The following is a 20240-nucleotide window of genomic DNA, read 5'->3' on the forward strand; positions in this document are numbered from 1 at the left end:
GCTGAATTAGCAGGCATTAGCCTGCAAGTGGGTATACTTCAGGGGCAAGCATGTTAGCATGTTCTCTGAAGGTGGGAGATCGGGTTTAATTGTCCACACGGAACATCAAGTTGAGGCAACCTTGCAAGAAATTGGGGCCCCGATACATTGGACCATTTTCAATTGAGAAAAAGGTAAATCCAGTGGCTTTCAGGCTGAAACTCCCACTGTCTTTAAAAATACCCTCGACATTCCATTGTTCGCTTCTGAAGAAAGTCAGCCTTCCTCTAGTAGGCCTCGGCCCTTGGATGTGAATGGAGACCAGGAATATGTCATTGAAAGAATCCTTGACTCAAGGAGGGTCCAAGGCCATGTTCAGTGTCACGGGCACTAGGAGTCTTTACCCAGTATCACCCGCTGATGGTCTTATCAGAGCAGTTGAGTTGGTATATGATACTCTGATGGCAGGGTGATAATGGAACTAGAAACAGCAGATGGTTAGAGAATGCTCAGAAAGTCTATGACTAGCAGCACTGGTAAACAATAGGTAACTGAACACGAGGATCTGGATGGACAAGGACACGTGAGGGTAGTCAGTGGTCTGCGCACGGCAAGTTGTACCACTGCTATAGTGAGAAGAATGTCCAGGAGTAATAAGGAGGTGGAAGTCAGCGGTCTGCGTATAGCAAGTTGTACCGCTGTCTGTAGTGAAGGAATGGAATCCAGGTGAAGGTAACGGGGAAGTCAGTGGTTTGCGTGTAGCAAGTTGTACCACTGCTTATGTGAGAGGATATATGCAACTGGTGACACAGGAAAACAGGAATCAGTGGTTTGCCTCTAGCAAGTTGTACCACTGAATATATATGTGAGGAAGGACAGGAGGAGATAAATGCAATGCAGAGTCTACATGGGTACACTGAACTTGATCCCACGTTGAACTGCACACAATAATAATAATGAATGAACAGCACTGCACAGATAAACAAAGTCACTAGAATAGTCCAGCAAAAGGAAACACAGTCAATAATAGCAATAGTCTCAGAGGATGGAAACTCCGGAGGAGAACAACTCAGTCCAGATGGATATGCAATACACCAGCACAGTCAATGAGAAGTATGCATACCGTGGTTCAGATGAGCAGGCTGTTAGAGATAGCTGCAGGGATACCTGAGCGGCAGGGAACAGACGAGATGAGAAGTCCTTGCAGAATGGAAGCGGCAGGTAGGTGCAGCACACTGTAGGTAGGGCAGCAAGGACGACAAATACTCAGGAAGCAGTAGTATATCGAATTGAACAGCAGGAGACCACGGGAGAGTTGAAGTGATGTAGCAGAGCTGGAAGCCGAGGAGCGTAGACTCGATGCTAACAGGCAAGTTGACACAAATGGACACACTGTAGAAGCAGTAGGCAGCGGGTCAGCTGACGGCAGGTAGAATGCAGACTGGAGCGCTGAGACGAGCAGGACTCTGTAGACACGCTAAAGTAGCTAACAGGAATCAGCTGTAACAGTAGCGATGTAACACAGGAGAGTTTGAAGTAATCTGTAACTGTAGATACACGGAGGCAGCGGATAGGAATCAGCTGCTGGAGTCACGATGAAACACAGGAGAGTTTGCAGTAGTCTGTAACTGTAGATACACGGAGGCAGTGGATAGGAATCAGCTGCTGAAGACACTAACAACACGAGGAATAGAAGTGGTCTGGAAACCACAAACGGCAAACAGGAATCAGCATCAGCTGAACACACGAGTAGGCACTGGAACACCTTCAGAGACTCATGAGGAATGAGTGTCACGGGCACTAGGAGTCTTTACCCAGGGATCACCAGATGGTAGGCTTACCAGAGCAATGTAGATGGTAATAGGGTACTCTGGTAGCTGGGTGATCACGGAACATGAAATGATGGCCGATGAGATGCTCAGGAAAGTCTATGACTAGCAACACTGGTAATAATGAGGTAATGATACACAAGGAACTGTATGGACAAGGACACGTGAAGGTAGTCAGTGGTCTGCGATAGCAAGTTGTACCCCTGCTATAGTGAGGAGGAATGTCCAACAGAAACAAGGAGGTGATGAGAGTCAGCGGTCTGCGGGTAGCAAGTTGTACCGCTGTCTGAGTGAAGGAATGGAATCCAAGTGGAGGTATCCAGGTAGTCAGTGGTCTGCGGTAGCAAGTTGTACCACTGCTATGTGAGAGGATAATGGAACAGGTGATACCGGAAACAGGGATCAGTGGTCTGACATCAGCAAGTTGTACCACTGAATATATATGTGAGGAGGTGCACGGGGGAAGACTGCAACACAGGATATACACAGGCACCTTATACACGATCCACAGTAATATGCACAATATAGATATATATATATGTAAATGACTGATCAGGTCTGCAATCTAGAAAGTCTCTTGAAGTAGTCCAGCACAATGATAACACAGTCAATGATGGCAATAGACTCAGCGGATAGCAGACTCCAGAGAGAACCAAACACAGTCCAGCAAGATATGCAATACACAGCACAGTCAATGAGAAGTATGCATACCGTGGTTCAGCAGTAGCAGTCAGATGGAATTGCAGCGGTACCTGAGCGGCTGGAGGCCGACTGGATAGGAAGTCCCTGGATAGATGAAGCAGCGGTCTAGCAGGTGCAGCGCACAGGTGAGTAGACCGACAGGGACACGAATCCACAGGAGTCAGCAACACGTGGAACTGGACTCATAGGAAACCCAGGAGAATGGAGATGATCCAGCAGAGGGTAGTAGAAGAGATACAAATCCAATGCTGACAGGAGGGTAGAGACCAGTGGAACACGTGAAGGCGTGGAGAGTGGATCAGCAGGAGATGGACGATAGCGCTGACCACAGCGGCAGGACTCAGCGGCACACGGAGGTAACCAGTAGCAACCACAGGAACCAACAGCGATGGGAAACAGGAGTGCAGCGCAGGGCAGGAGCTGTAGATCACGAAGTGTAGCAGATGGTAATGAAAAGCGGCAGTCTCGAGGAAGGCACAGCAAAGATGAGATGAGAGTGTAGTGCACGGAGGCAGCGGATAGTAATCAGCTGGCAGTCACGATGTTGAACACAGGCGAGTTGCAAGCAGGAGACTGTAGTGCACAGAGGCAGCGGATAGTAGTCAGCTGGCAGTCACGATGTTGAACACAGGCGAGTTGCAAGCAGGAGACTGTAGTGCACAGAGGCAGCGGATAGTAGTCAGCTGACAGTCACGATGTTGAACACAGGCGAGTTGCAAGCAGGAGACTGTAGTGCACGGCGGCAGCGGATAGAAATCAGCAAACAGACTTGATGAGAAGCAGGTGAGTGAGGTAAAAGCTGGAGTGCACGGAGGCAGCGGATAGCAATGAGCAAACAGTCACATAGATATAAAATAACGTTGAAGTGGTGTAGAAGACTGTAGTGCACGGAGGCAGCGGATAGGAATCAGCAAACAGTCATGATGATACAGTTGATGGTAGAAGTGGTATGGAACCACAGTAGTAGAAGTGGTTTGGAAACCACAGGAATCAGCAGCGCTGAATACACGAGTAATACAGGAACACCTTCAGAGACTCATGAGGAATGAGACTCCAAGATCAGGCAACGTGGTGGTGACCACAGGTGCTTAATATAGGGAGGTTGCCTGATCTGCCAATTAAGTTAAAGGAGTATACACTGAAGTATAGAAAAGGGCTGCGCATGCGCAGACCCTCAGGATGGCGGACGGCCACGGTTCCTAAATGTCCGGGAAGAGGCACTCACGGTCCGGTGAGTGACAGTACCCCCCCTTTTAAAGGTGGGCACAGAACGCCTGGAACCGGGCTTGTCCGGATTTTTGGAGTAAAACTTCTTCAAAAGGGCAGGAGCATTAAGATCTTCAGCTTTGATCCAAGAGCGCTCCTCAGGACCAAAGCCCTTCCAATGAACGAGGAAACGGAGGACTCCTCGCGAAATTTTTGCGTCTAGTACCTCAGTAATCTCAAAATCCTCCTCCTGATGAACTTGAACTGGCTGCGGAGCTGAGGGAGGATTTGAGAAACGGTTGATAATAAGAGGTTTGAGTAAAGACACATGGAAGGCATTAGAAATCCGAAGATTCTTAGGAAGAAGAAGTTTCACACATACTGGATTGATTACTTGAATGATCCTATATGGACCAATAAAACGAGGGGCGAATTTCATAGATTGAACCTTCAAACGAATGTTTTTAGTAGATAACCAGACACGATCTCCAATTTTTAGTGGTGGAATAGCCCGCCTCTTCTTATCTGCGAAAGATTTATATTTGATAGATGTCTTCTTTAAACAGGTTTTGACCTGAGACCAGACATTTTTAAAGGTCTGACAAGCAGTTTCCACCGCAGGAACTTGGGTGGGCGGGAGGGCAGGAAATTCCGGAAAAGACGGATGGTGACCGTGAACCACCAGCACTTGACTTTTTGAAGATGACTCCTGAGATCCATCTTCAACGTCCGATGACGTCACGAACGCCCGATGAGGAGGAAGGCGTTCAGACTGAACCTTATCACACAGATCCGTAGATGAAGGATCCTGTGGAGGAGGCCCTGGTGGAATAGACGAATGCTGTCTTTTGAATGAAACCACTTGAGAGAGGCAACGATGATGACATTCAGCTCCCCAAGATATAACTTGAGAAGTGCGCCAGTCAATCTGGGGAGAATGACACTGAAGCCATGGAAGGCCTAAGACAATCGGACTTGTCGTAACAGGAAGAATTAAAAACGAAATCTCTTCATGGTGTAACCCACCAATCTGAAGCGTTACTGGAGACGTACTCTGGGTGATGAGACCATTGATGAGACGTGATCCATCCATAGCAGTCACAGTAATCGGTGTTTTCAAAGTAATCACTGGTAGGGACCATTGATTCACTAATGATTTGGAAATGAAATTTCCTGCTGCTCCGGAATCAATCAATGCCTGTGACTCAAAGGCTTTGGTAGCAGAGGAAATCGTAACATCAAAAGTGCAGGCTTTTAATTTCGTAGAAGATGGAGAGGACTCCAGGAACCCTAACCTTATCTCCCCAGTATTAGTTAGAGCCCGGCATTTCCTGGGACAAGAATTGAGCATATGCGTAGAATCGGCACAATAGATACAAAGTCTATTCTTTATTCTTCGGTCCCTCTCCTCTAAAGTTAATTTGGAGCGACCTATCTCCATGGGTATCCCCGGAGATGAAGCTGGGTGAAATTGAGGATTTGAGAGAAGAGGTGTTTTAACCGAAGTTGTTTTCTCAGGTTCTCTTTCACGAAACCTCAGGTCTACCCGATGGCAAAGAGAGATCAAATCTTCTAAAGAGGAGGGTAGTTCTTGTGAAGTCAGTGCGTTTTTAATTTTATCGGAAAGCCCCTGCCAGAAGGCGGCAACTAGTGCTTCAGTGTTCCACTGAAGTTCAGAGGCTAAGATCCTAAATCGAATGACGTACTGAGCCACAGTGCGAGATCCTTGGCGAAGACGGAGAATGCTAGATGCAGCGGAAATAACACGACCTGGTTCATCGAATACACTTCGGAACGTGGAAATAAACTCGGCACTATCCTGTAACAATGGATCGTTTCTTTCCCACAGAGGGGAAGCCCATGCGAGAGCTTGTCCAGAAAACAATGAAATAAGATAGGCCACTCTGGAACGATGGGTAGAAAAATTTTGAGGTTGGAGCTCAAAATGAACTGAGCATTGAGTAAGAAAACCCCTACAAGTTTTGGGGTCTCCATCGTATTTTGACGGAGTAGGCAGGTGAAGCGTGGAAGCTGTAAACACCTGGGATGGCACTGGGGAAACGGAGGAAGGCACAGGAGCATCAACAGTAGTTGTGGCATCTTGCACAGACGGTCTTTGGGAGGCTAACGCCTGGTAACACCGCAGTAAATGCCGTTGGCGAACTTCCTGTTGCTCAATACGGGTAACCAGATGCCGCAGCATCTCTTTGGCTGTTGGTTCCGTATCTGGGTCTGTCATGGCCTGATCTTACTGTCACGGGCACTAGGAGTCTTTACCCAGGGATCACCAGATGTTAGGCTTACCAGAGCAATGTAGATGGTAATAGGGTACTCTGGTAGCTGGGTGATCACGGAACATGAAATGATGGCCGATGAGATGCTCAGGAAAGTCTATGACTAGCAACACTGGTAATAATGAGGTAATGATACACAAGGAACTGTATGGACAAGGACACGTGAAGGTAGTCAGTGGTCTGCGATAGCAAGTTGTACCCCTGCTATAGTGAGGAGGAATGTCCAACAGAAACAAGGAGGTGATGAGAGTCAGCGGTCTGCGGGTAGCAAGTTGTACCGCTGTCTGAGTGAAGGAATGGAATCCAAGTGGAGGTATCCAGGTAGTCAGTGGTCTGCGGTAGCAAGTTGTACCACTGCTATGTGAGAGGATAATGGAACAGGTGATACCGGAAACAGGGATCAGTGGTCTGACATCAGCAAGTTGTACCACTGAATATATATGTGAGGAGGTGCACGGGGGAAGACTGCAACACAGGATATACACAGGCACCTTATACACGATCCACAGTAATATGCACAATATAGATATATATATATGTAAATGACTGATCAGGTCTGCAATCTAGAAAGTCTCTTGAAGTAGTCCAGCACAATGATAACACAGTCAATGATGGCAATAGACTCAGCGGATAGCAGACTCCAGAGAGAACCAAACACAGTCCAGCAAGATATGCAATACACAGCACAGTCAATGAGAAGTATGCATACCGTGGTTCAGCAGTAGCAGTCAGATGGAATTGCAGCGGTACCTGAGCGGCTGGAGGCCGACTGGATAGGAAGTCCCTGGATAGATGAAGCAGCGGTCTAGCAGGTGCAGCGCACAGGTGAGTAGACCGACAGGGACACGAATCCACAGGAGTCAGCAACACGTGGAACTGGACTCATAGGAAACCCAGGAGAATGGAGATGATCCAGCAGAGGGTAGTAGAAGAGATACAAATCCAATGCTGACAGGAGGGTAGAGACCAGTGGAACACGTGAAGGCGTGGAGAGTGGATCAGCAGGAGATGGACGATAGCGCTGACCACAGCGGCAGGACTCAGCGGCACACGGAGGTAACCAGTAGCAACCACAGGAACCAACAGCGATGGGAAACAGGAGTGCAGCGCAGGGCAGGAGCTGTAGATCACGAAGTGTAGCAGATGGTAATGAAAAGCGGCAGTCTCGAGGAAGGCACAGCAAAGATGAGATGAGAGTGTAGTGCACGGAGGCAGCGGATAGTAATCAGCTGGCAGTCACGATGTTGAACACAGGCGAGTTGCAAGCAGGAGACTGTAGTGCACAGAGGCAGCGGATAGTAGTCAGCTGGCAGTCACGATGTTGAACACAGGCGAGTTGCAAGCAGGAGACTGTAGTGCACAGAGGCAGCGGATAGTAGTCAGCTGACAGTCACGATGTTGAACACAGGCGAGTTGCAAGCAGGAGACTGTAGTGCACGGCGGCAGCGGATAGAAATCAGCAAACAGACTTGATGAGAAGCAGGTGAGTGAGGTAAAAGCTGGAGTGCACGGAGGCAGCGGATAGCAATGAGCAAACAGTCACATAGATATAAAATAACGTTGAAGTGGTGTAGAAGACTGTAGTGCACGGAGGCAGCGGATAGGAATCAGCAAACAGTCATGATGATACAGTTGATGGTAGAAGTGGTATGGAACCACAGTAGTAGAAGTGGTTTGGAAACCACAGGAATCAGCAGCGCTGAATACACGAGTAATACAGGAACACCTTCAGAGACTCATGAGGAATGAGACTCCAAGATCAGGCAACGTGGTGGTGACCACAGGTGCTTAATATAGGGAGGTTGCCTGATCTGCCAATTAAGTTAAAGGAGTATACACTGAAGTATAGAAAAGGGCTGCGCATGCGCAGACCCTCAGGATGGCGGACGGCCACGGTTCCTAAATGTCCGGGAAGAGGCACTCACGGTCCGGTGAGTGACAATGAGACTCCAAGATCAGGCAACGTGGTATTGACCACAGGTGCTTAATATAGGGAGTGTAGCCTGATCAGCCAATTAAGTTAAAGGAACAGAACTGAAGGTTAAAAGGGACTGCACATGCGCAGTACCTCATTATAATGGACGGACACGGTTCCTAGCTACCTTAGAAGTAGCACTCACAGTCCGGTGAGTGACATTCAGTTCCTGGTGCACTGGAAGGGTTATGGCCCTGAGGAGCGATGCTGGATACCGCGGAGGCGTCTCCATGCTGGGAGACTCATTAAAGAATTTTTCAGGAAATTTCCCACTAAACCTGGGTGTCGGGGTTCCTTGACCCCTCCTCAAGGGGGGGGTACTGTTACGAGCCGCGGCTTGCTTCCTGGTTCCTCTAGCGTCCCGGCCGTCACCTTGATGACCAGGACGTCACTTCCGCCCAGCACCCGACCGTTGCTAAGGCAACGGTCAGACGCTCCTTCAGCGCGGCGTCCCGGCGGTATAGAGAGCCGGGCGCGCACGTGCATTTTGTAAATTACGATTGAATTCAGCCTGTGGGCTGAATTAGCAGGCATTAGCCTGCAAGTGGGTATACTTCAGGGGCAAGCCCTGATTGGTCCCTCTGTGTATTTAAGGCAGTGAGGCCTGCAGCCTCACTGCCAGTTATAGCGTTCTGTCCTCAGTCCTGCTGCCTGCTTGTGCTATATGTTTTGGTTCCTGCTACCTTGGATTTGACTACCCGTGTTTTGACCCCTGCTTGTTATTGGACCTGTGACCCTTCTCTTCTGACCTCGACCTTTTGCCTGGACTTCGGATTTTGCTTCTCTGCCTGTGTGTTTGACCCTTCGCTTGTCTTTGGATATTGCATCTGTGCCTTTGACCCTTTGACCTAGGATTCTACTTTACTACAGTCCGCCAATCACTCCACTCCTGGGAACTCCTTTAAGTCAGTATACGTCACTCGACCCTCGGTCGGCCCGCAGCCCAGTCTGTCCCCACCACTAGGGGCTCCAGCGAACACCTGGCCTTCAGAGTAGTTCCCGAGTTTCACTGTACTGACTTGGGAGTTCCTAACACTTTGGGTACAATCGCTCTCACTCTAAACCTCTACACTGTTTTTTTCAGCAGCTCTCTGGATCTTCCTGCATCACTTATCCCTTTGACTGCAGATATGGGCATTACAGTTTACAGGTAACCCAGGCTATGTTAGTATTACTGGCTTCCTGGCTTCATAGGCTTACTCAATGAACGAGTTTTGAGCTTGGTACACTGGCACATGGTCCTAGTATGCCGGTAAATGTTCTCAATGTCTCTGTAGCTCTGCACAGCTCCCATTAGTTAGACACTCAGCCCCTGCCTAGTATATCTCTTGGCTGCAGATTTTTCTGTATCTCTACTGTCAATCCTTGGCTCAGTATACCTCCAGACATGGTCAAGAATAGCAAGTTTAATTTGGATACTAGAACAGACTTCACAGATCTCAGTTACAGTAGAACCTCAGGCTTGAATAAAAACCACCCTGTTTCCATACCATCTCCATATCTGCAGGGTTTCACAAACACATCTGCACCTCACTCTTGATTAATACCTCAAGGTACTACAAGGGGCCTCATGAGAAACTGGACTCACATCATTTCCTGACCACTCTTCCTGATGGATTGGACTGGGCATTTTTTATGTAAAATATATGTATGCACACAGGCTACCCCTTCAGCATGAAAATGTATAATGTGTGCTGGTTTTTGTATATTAATAATTGCTAAATGTCTATTGTTAAATTGTCTATATCAATTTCTCTGACTGTTCAATACTGGTCATCTGCACAGTACCACTTCCCTTGTTCTGTTTGCAACATACAATTTTACTATATCTATGTTTTATTTAAGGTGCATTAGACTAGGATGAGATCACATTTTTGTTCACATTCTTCATCTCCTGTACATCCGTATTCCACCTGATTTGAAGTAGGCGGGGAAGAACAATAGGTAATCATATTAATCGGACATGCTCACAAAGGCACAGAGTGTCTGTGTATTTTATTTATACAACTATTTTGGTGAAAGACAAATCCTGAAAAATCAAGTGACTCATTAGTAAGAACAAGGAACTGGATTGGTGAACAGTATGTGCGGGTTGGAGCCACCTTCATGCTGAATTACAGTAGCCAAGGATGGAAAGGACTCACTACCATGCCTTTTACAATTTATGCAAGTATGCAAGACATTCCACTAAAAGTTACACCCACTTTTCACATCGCTAATTTGAGACATGGCCTTGTGCTCTTGTGTTGTAGACAATTCGGGTATATTTCTCTTTACTGTTTTCTTTTTTTTAATCTACTAAAATAATTTCACTCCATAAATTTCCAAATTCATTCTGTGGTATATTCGCATTATTCCACATTTGGACATTTGGATGTGGAACCATGTAAGTTTGTCCACAGGTATTTGTTTTTCAGTGTTCCACACAGAATTCCTCCTATCATTTTTGCTCCACCCAAACTTCTCCCTTATTGGTTCCATTCTGCATTAGACTGTGGTGAGATAAGGCATATGTTTAGCTCTTTTGACCATTCAGCAGCACTAGCTAGGCCCTCTCTCTTTCTCTCTCTCTCTCTCTATATATTTTATTTATATATATATATATATATATATATATATATATATATATATATATACAAATACACAGGCATAATAATAAACTGCAGTAACATAATCCAAGGAGTTCACTGCACGTACAGCCTACTCTCCAACTATACTCTAAAGCCTTCCCACTGTTGGCTGAAACACAAAGTGATAAAGTTAGCAGAGACTTTGAAGATCCCGGTTTCCAGCAAAACCCCAGACCAGCCGAACAGGAGAAATAACTGTATCATGGTACAAGATAACACACACAATGCAGCAACATGTGCTCTTTATATAGATCTAAAATCAGTCCCAACCCAGTCCACCTTTGAAATACTGCATTAATCCTAGTGGACATTTGAGCAGTGGCCAATCTAGGAGAGGGAGGAGACTGCATTGAGCAACCAATTAGTAATAGCTTTGACTAGACCAATGAGCAAAGACTTTATGAGCATGCCCAGCTAATTTTCTCCCTGATCAAGCAAGCACAGTGGAGGTGCACTGCCTGAATGAAGGCACTGCACTGGGTTTTAACAGCCCCTTCAACCTTTTTTTGAGGCTTATTTCAATAGTTGTCCTCACTTAGCATTGTCCGTAAATTTTCCTATTCTACTCATTGCTATGGAATCTGCTGGTGCTATATAAATAAATGATGATGATGATGATGATGATTGTTCCACATGTAAGATTATGTTTGGTGGGACAACATTATTTAAATGAGAACCAAGTAGTGGAGAAGGAGCATTTTAGACTGCTCCTTGGCCTTTTAACTTAGATCAAGTGTTAAATCTGTTCTAGAAAGGTATACACTACATTTCTGCAAGTAAACAGAGTACCATGGCTCACAGGCCAGTAGGCCAGCACTGAAAAGCTTGGGATGTAATGCCACTGGAATAGACATCTGGCATTGCCTGAAATTTACTTTGGAGCCCTCACTGATAGAGTAAGGTACAGAGCATGATACGCACACACACAATTTTTTCTTACTGCACTCACTTTCTTTGTGCCCTAGACGATTTTGTTTTTATCAAGAAGGTATGGAGAAGGCAATGCACTATGCACTCACAAAAACAGCAGAGCGCTGGAAAATCATTAATGATCACGTTGTTGCGATATCATAGGTTTACAAACAACCCTTTATTAGTGATAGTTACTTTAAAATAATTTCTTATATAACAAAAATAATAATCAATCTAGCGCCGTGGGTGATTCCTTAGGGAATCTTGTTGTGTATTTGGAATGCACTATGCACTGTCACAATTATCTTTTGACCCTTCTCAAGGCACCGAGTCTGTTACAATCATTCAACAAGACAAAAAGTACTGCCACTCAATGTATGTTTTCTGTATTGAATACCATTCCCTGTAAACTCTAGAGATTGTTGTGTGTGAAAATTCCAGGAGATGAGCAATTTTTTAAATACTTAAACCACCAGTCTGGCACCAACAATCATTCCCCGCCCAGGTCTTTTGGGTCTCCGGTGTGTACTTTTTTTTTAACAATCTTCCAAACAGTTGATTTGGCCACACGTAATGTTTTTGCTATCTCCCTGATGGGTTTGTTTTGATTTTTCAGCCTAATGATGGCTTGCTTCACTGATAGTGACAGCTCTTTGGATCTCACATTGAGAGTCGACAGCAACATATTCCAAATGTCACACCTAGAATTAACTCCAGACCTTTTACCTGCTTAATTGATGATGAAAAAACAAGGGAATAGCCCACACATGTCCATGAAATAGCTTTTGAGTCGATTGTCCCATTACCATTGTAATTCCTACACCGTTCACCTGATTTGAATGTAAATACCCTCAAATTAAAGCTGAAAGTCTGCAGTTAAAGCACATCTTGTTAGTTTCATTTCAAATCCATTGTGGTGGTGTATAGAGCCCAAAATATGAGGATTGTGTCGATGTCCTAATATTTATGGACTTGACTGTATGTCATGTAGAAGTGATGCGGTACATTATCATTTCTGGGCGTGCAGTACATGGACTTTGCTATGCATTGGTATTATTAATAAACAGCTTAGCAGAGATGAGTTGTGTTGAGTTGAGTTTCTTTTCCAATAGGTAGCATTGATGTTACTTTACAGTAGAGTTCTTAGGTAAATACATTATTTACCATATTTAAGGTTTTAGTTTTACAGTATATATACAGAATTTTGTATTTACCTAAAACTCTCTTGCAAAGTAAACTCAATGTTTTTTATTATAAAATAAACACAACACAACTAAACTCATCTCAACTATTTATTTATTTATTTCAATGCAGACTAATGTATAATAATATACATTTGTTTTTCCTGGTTCAGTGGAATGTGGAAGGGATGGCAAGTGTTCTTGAAGGGAAAAAGTAAAATAACAGTATTTATTCAAGTTTTATTTTTATTTTTCCCTTCAAAAACACTTGCCATCCCTACCACCTACCACTGCACCAGGGAAAATTACATTTACTAAATTCACTCTAGAGGGGAGGGACCCACCTCTACTCACCTTTTTCCCAATAAGGCAGCACCAATTCTTCCCACCATTTGTATGATTTAATGTACAGTAATATGCATTTTAAATAGTATAAATAAAGTATTTACAAAGAGCTTATTTTGCAGGGGAGCTGATTTGCATCATCTGCCAGGATTTTGGTTTTATTTGAATAACATAATGTATTACAGATGACAGACCCTTCATGTAGATAACTAATAAAGTGTGTGTACTGCAATTTATGACATTAAAAATGATGCTTGTACTTGTGTCTTTGTTGTATTTACATGTTTCTTTGGGGCACTATAGGACCTTGCAGCCACGCAGTATGCTTGTGCTTGTAATCTATGCTAGTGCTACTTAATGGCAACCTGGCCATCCTGGGACCTGTAGTGCATCAGGGATAAAATACTTTCATGTTTTATTACTACTATTAGTAGTAGTAGTAGTAGTAGTAGTAGTACTAAAAAAATACACACACCAATGTTTGGAACAATTACTTTTTACTGAAAAAAAAACAAACAAACCGGAAAATTAAAAAAAATATTATTTAATATAATAAAATTCTATTATTTCTACATTTGTTTTTATTCCTTTTTGGTATTTTTTTTATTTTTTAGATGTTTTTATTTTGGCTAACAGAAAAGTCAGGGATGGGGAATGTTCAACTAGGGCAAGCGTGCTGGAATCCAGGGCAGGAGTACGGGAATCCAGGGCAGGGGTGCGGGAATCCAGGGCAGGGGAGCTGGAAACTTGTGCTGGGGACCCAGACTGTCTTCTTGAGCTGCCAAAAAAGAAACAACAGAATGCCAATGTACTGAAGCATGTGAAAAACTATTTAACAGGCAGATAACATTTTAAAACAAGCATTGCTAATGTGGCACATAAATGTATGAATACAGTTTTGCAAAAAAATAAAATAAAAATATAGCATGCAGTGCATAAGACACATAAAACATACCTCTCAAGACAAATAAACCAGGTCACGTACACTATAAACTCCCACTATCCAAAATCCACTATCCACTGTAAACTCCCACAATGTAAGTGTGCATCATTAAGTCTTTTATAATAGTGTACAATGAGAGAAGTGCATGCAAGTGTATGGTCCGCCCTGGCATTATATGATGAGAGCATCCAGCTGTGTTTATCCAGCGCTGTCAACATTAGCGTGGACTTAGACTAGACCCTGAGCTGGTGCAAGTTTTACGTAGGAATTGCTGCTTGCGGCAGAGTATGAATCTAACATATTCGCAGATAAACACCCACTTTGAGCATTTATTAGGGGTGTCCGCACATCACAAGTCCCTTTCCCCAACCCAAAGTCATAGCCTGTCGTAAGTGCTCCTTGCGCTCGCTTTCACACATACTGTTGCTTTTGTACACCATCACACCTTTCTGTTTCACGGCAGAGTGATTTTGAGTACGATATGCACAAAATCAGCCAATACGTGCACTAATGAATCAAGCCCAATAAATACAAGTCTCTCTGTTCTTACGAATTCACGTGTCAGGGTTAGCTTGGTTTTAGAATGCTACATAGCTGAAGTAAAAGAGATCATTTGGTTCCTGATAACTCTGATTAAAGTGAGTTGTGAGAGATTAATTTAGATAAATCAGGGAGAACCAAAGGCTTCCTGAGAAAGAGTGTCAGCTCTCAAACCAAGCCATGGTGATGGCATGATTGGTAAGGCAAAAGTTGGTGTGTGACATAGACAGGGAGCATTTACCCATTTTGAAATAGACTAGGTAGTTATTTGTGATTAACTCTTTGTCCCACACAGGTCACGTAGGCGCATGTGAGTGCTGAATCGTGACATGGAAAGTGAGTTTTTATTTTTTAACTGAATTGTAAGAATAATGAAGTGATATTACTGAGCTAGAAGCAGGAGCAGGGCACAACAAACAGGGACACTCCACCTATAAGGTAAAGTGAGAACCGTGTCTAAGGTGGCACCATACTTGGGGTAGCAGAGAGGAGGCTCTTACCTCACCTCCTGGCCCTCAACATGCATCTCTCCACCTTCCCCAGCGCTCAGGTCCATGACCATTTAGCAATAATTGACACAAGTCTCCTGAGCTCCTTCTTACAACCACTGTAGCATGGTGATTGACAGCATGAGAGGAGTATTCTCCCTTTCCTGCTCATACTACTCTTACTATGTCACTATGTCACTCCTGTAGTGAGCAAACAGTGACCCCAGAGACAGTGGGGCCTTATGCAAGTGCCCCCTTGGATGGCAGAAGAGAGTAGAAAACCTTTATCAACAACATCATAGCAGTGTCTACAAAAGCACTGCTGTTCACATAGACAGACAGGCACAAATAGCAACACAAAGACCTTATATGTGTCATGTATTTCTTAGCAGTCAGTGAGTTTGGATGAGCAAAGGAACTACCAATGAAATTGGTAAGGCAAATACCAAATGTTGTTAAATATGCCCCATATCCACCTAGCAAAAAGCACACAAGTGACAGGATAATAAATGTAATAAGTTGTACCTGTACCTTGCGAGAAATTAGGTAAATGTAAAAGCAGAAATGGGTTTCGAAAGCGCTCCGATCTCAATTGCAGCTTAAAAAATCTTAAATCAACTAAACACACATTAAAAGGAGGACGACAATAAAAAGGAATATAAAGAAATATTTAAGCGCTATTTATCTCTCACAGACTTATAACTCTAGTAATGATAATAATAGTAGGAAAGAGAAATATTGATATTCAATTTTGGTGACTAAATGATCTCCATAGATTTTCAGCAATGTGATCCATTCATGCAAAAAATAAAACAAGAGAGAGAAAACAATAGTGTAATGCTGAATAAACTAGAAAAAAATTCAGGTTCATCAATGTCCGGATCAACGGAATATGTTGTGATCAAAATGGCCATCAGAAATTTGATTCCCCTCATGCGATTGAACTTGCAGAAAATAAACTTGTGTCAAAAACGTCACAACATGCAAACTTGCAGACTGGCTTCTGGAGTGAATGCCCCCTGTAGATAACAGACGCATTTTCAACAAATTATGCAATATTGGAAAAACAACAATGTGATTTTATTTATAGATAACAGGTCCACTTTGAGAAGAAGTTGGTTATAATAATGCTGTAGGGTATTTTCAAGTTTTCTCTATCAATAAATAAATGTATCCTTTATTACACATACTGAGATGAATGCATTACTATGAGAGCACTTTGCATTTTTTTCTATTTGTAATTTCTCTCTGTCTCTTTATCCTCCACAGAGATTAATGGCACTGAACTCTGCCCACTGCCATTTGCTCCAGCTGATTTCCTGTCTTCTGATTTTTCCTTTGTCCCACGGCTGCGATATCTGAGACTAGATGGAAACCAGCTGAAGCCCCCAATACCACTGGATGTTATCATGTGCTTCCGACTGTTGCAGTCCGTGGTCATCTGAGTTGTACAAATTGCTACAATAATACGCACTACTAATAAACATTCCTAATGCACCATTTTACTAACACACATATGCACGCTAGTATTTTTTACGCCTTTTGCTATTATTAACACATTGCTAGTATAACCATACCTGTATTGTTGTTCTAGCAGTGCAATGCCATTCAGTGTCACTAATTTACCATGAGCTACAGTCTAACAAACCCATTGGTACAACTGAAAATCCACTTTCTGGTAAACTATAAATGACTAACCGGCACTGCTGTAGAGTGTCCTTATCCTAATACCAATATCTATATTGCCACTGCCAGCATTCAGAACATCAATATTCTGTGATCACATATTCATTTTAATGTTAGATGTTTGTGAATACAAATTTGTATGGCTCATCATTTTGTATAGACCATTGAAATACAACTGCAGTAAAATTAATGCCTGATCAATTTGCTTCATTAAGATTAAATACCTTGAAGCTTGCACTATGCTAAGATGCTTCAATACACTAACACCATTATAAAGTCATCACAATTATATTTCATGATGATATGAATATACATAATTCAGTACATCACTGCTGAACCCCGCAGTACAAGTAAAAGCTAAATTATTCCTAGAAGATCCTGCTTTTCAACAATTGTCTGTTTTCTTTTTGTACGTCGTGCAAGAGCACAGTGTGCTGGAGAGCATGTGAATAGTCAGTATTAGATCGTGGACACCAATGCCTTACCTTACAGGAAGCTAACTAAGGCAGACCATGTAAAGGGTATTTAACATTTGTCAAAATTTTGACTGGACATTTAATTTTTTAATCTCTGCTTAAAAACTTTTATAAATCCACCTCCGACCCTTTATTGCTAAGTAACAATCATTTTATGGTAAAGACATAAGGGCCTGAGTCATTAAGAAAAGTAAGGCAAAAAAAGCAGTAAATGTTTCCTGGGACAAACCATGTTATAATGCAAGGGGTACAAATTAGTTTATTATTTTGTATATAAGTTATATACTGGCTGTTTTTTCATCTAACACACACAATACTTGATAGCTTTATTTTTACACTGAAATTTAAAATGTATTCTAGAACATACCCTACCCCAACTATAAATTTGTACCTACATTTTAAATTTACATCCCCCTCCAATGCAACATGGTTTTACCCAGGTGCAAAGTTACTCCTTTTTTTATGCTTCGCTCTTTTTAATGATTCAGGCCCATGAGTGTATATTCAAATTAAGGGGGTGATTTAGACTTGAATGTAAAAATTTCCAGTCAGCGCATGAAAAAATATGCGTCTGCACACTTCCGGTTCCATATCTGTATTTTGAGTTACACGCATCTTAAGATTTTTTAAATCTAGCGTCTAAATGTGTTCAGAGCACATATATGTCAATCATCATTATCAAATGTGTCTCAAAGGAGCGTTCTTAGCTTGTTTCTACGTGTCCTTACTGTACTGCACTTGTATGCTCCAGATCTGCCTCTTGAAACGCAAGGTCTGAATACAAATGTTACATCATGCACAAAAATAAGAAATCAACTCTAAAACAACCCGAAAGTGAAGCTTTGCACATTTTTCTATAAAGACACATACTGTAACCACTCAGCTGGGTAGATTTCTATTGCTACAGGTATTTGTTGCACACAATGCCATAATACTTTACATTTCTATTACATTTTCTAGTAGTAGGTGAGTTCATGTAATTTTGCATTTATTATGAATTAGCCTGGCTTGCACCACCTGAAAATGAAACCGAGCAAAACATGGTTTAGCACAAGGTTTTAATAGATGGTACCCATCAGGATGATGGGAAATCACATGTTTATTGTATACAACATGGATCTGGTATCTGTGAACTAGAAGAGCAAATGTCATCAGAAATGGAATGTTAATGGGACATCTGAGCGGTATACACACATAAATCATAATATAAGCCCAAACTATACAAAACATATAGACAGGCTGTATAGAAACATTTACTTCTTATTAGTTCTTCTAGGCACCTAGACACCCCTGCATGTTGCATATGCCTAGTTGTCCTACCTGCCTTGTCCCCGAGCTTCCGCAATTACCTATTACATGTTATTAGCAGAGTACATACAATGTAAATATATAGATACACATTAAACAGTATTAGGCCTGCATTGAATGCACGGCTTCCACACACATGAATTCCTGCTTTCAGCCCCATTGTGCCTTTATGAGACTCCTAATGTAATGATCTGTAACTGATGTGAGACAGGATAGGCAAACATTGTCTGAGTCTCTAAACTATACTTATCGGTGTGTTGGTCACATTGAAAACTTGTCCTTTACTAAAGTCTCGCTGATTATGGGGCAATGAGAGGTGCTGTTTGCTCTTTTTTTCAGGTTACAACTTGTAGTTATTACTTTGGTTTCTTGTTGTTGTAGTTGTTGTATTGTCTTTTTTCTTTTCTTATTAATGATTTGTTGCATGAGTTCTCTTTATTTGTTTCCTTACTGTATTTACCTTAAAAATGCATTTTATTTTTGTGTTTTCAGAAATAAAAACTGGTGAAAAAGAATTATTTTAATTGTGTCTTATTCTAAGAGAGAGCTTCCTTCCTACGGTTCCTCTGGTGATACTGGCTGGGACCAATAAGACATGACTTACCTCATCACCAGGCCAGTCATCAGGGATATGCAGATACCTGAACCAGCTAGACACGTGCGCTGTGGGACTTAAAGCCCAGACTTCAGCTTCAGCTCCCCTTGTTAGGAAAACAAATGAATAAATATAGAATTTTTTTAATATAAATATATATAAAATATTTTTTTCGTTGGGGACTTCTGCTAGCGACACACGTTCAGTTTTATAGTATACATTTGACTATTACGAAATGTTTATGCTTAACTGTGTAAAGGCTGAGTTACCTCCACAGGCAATAGAATGGCTAAGCACACGTTTGTCCATATTTCTCCACTATCAAGAATGAACTAGCGATCAAGTAAAAAAATAATAACCTATCCTAATAATATTCAAACTGTTAACAATCTTACATAACCATAACATAAGTGCAAAATGTGAACCCATATTAGCACAAACTTTAACATTATACTGCTTTTAGCTCCCTGATCTTGCTTCCGCTATATACATATATACACAGAGCAGAACTTGTATCAATAGAAATATAAAAATAATATCATTTCTGTTATGCTACTATTTTAAAAAAATACATTGTACTTTTTGCAGGCCAAAAGAATGCCTCAAAACATAATTTAAAAGCATGCTTTATTTTAACATAAATACAGTATTAATTTAGGTAAATCGTCGTCATCATCATCATCAACATTTATTTATATATCGCCAGCAAATTCCGTAGTGCTTTACATTTGGGAACAAACATTAATAATACAATACTGGGTAATACATACAGACAGAGGGGTAAGAGAACCCTGCTCGCAAGCTTACAATCTATAGGACAATGGGAGTTTGAAACACAAGGGCATGTGCTACATCATATTGCACAATGGACCAGCTAGAATGTAAAGGTAAAAGTATTGAGTGGGCTGTGTGTGTGGCAGTGTTGGTCAGTGGGTTGTTGTCTTGTGTTAGCTGTGTAGAGAGTGGTAATAGGGTAATCTAGGGAGATTAAGATGGAGGTTGAGGAATATCATAAACTTGTCTGAAGAGGTGTGTTTTCAGAGAGCGCTTGAAGGTTTGAAGACTAGAGGAAAGTTTTGCGAGGGAGGGAATTCCACAAAGTGGGGGCAGCCCGAAAAAAGTCCTGTAACCAAGAATGGGAGGATGTAATG

The 20240-nt window shown here is 42.5% G+C and overlaps 1 protein-coding gene across 3 annotated transcripts in view; it reads left to right on the plus strand.

The window, feature by feature from the left end:
* The window catches only part of PRELP (proline and arginine rich end leucine rich repeat protein), a 64499-nt gene extending 45490 nt beyond the window's left edge, over positions 1-19009 (plus strand). For all 3 annotated transcript variants that reach the window (XM_075196042.1, XM_075196041.1, XM_075196040.1), the window contains one exon: positions 16294-19009. In XM_075196042.1, the coding sequence (XP_075052143.1) occupies positions 16294-16469 (176 nt within the window). In that variant the 3' untranslated portion in view covers positions 16470-19009. The remainder of the gene's footprint in view (positions 1-16293) is intronic.
* The last annotated feature ends 1231 nt before the right edge of the window (positions 19010-20240 follow it).

The sequence above is a fragment of the Mixophyes fleayi genome, chromosome 2 (genome assembly GCF_038048845.1).
Source record: "Mixophyes fleayi isolate aMixFle1 chromosome 2, aMixFle1.hap1, whole genome shotgun sequence".
Lineage (NCBI taxonomy): Eukaryota > Metazoa > Chordata > Amphibia > Anura > Limnodynastidae > Mixophyes > Mixophyes fleayi.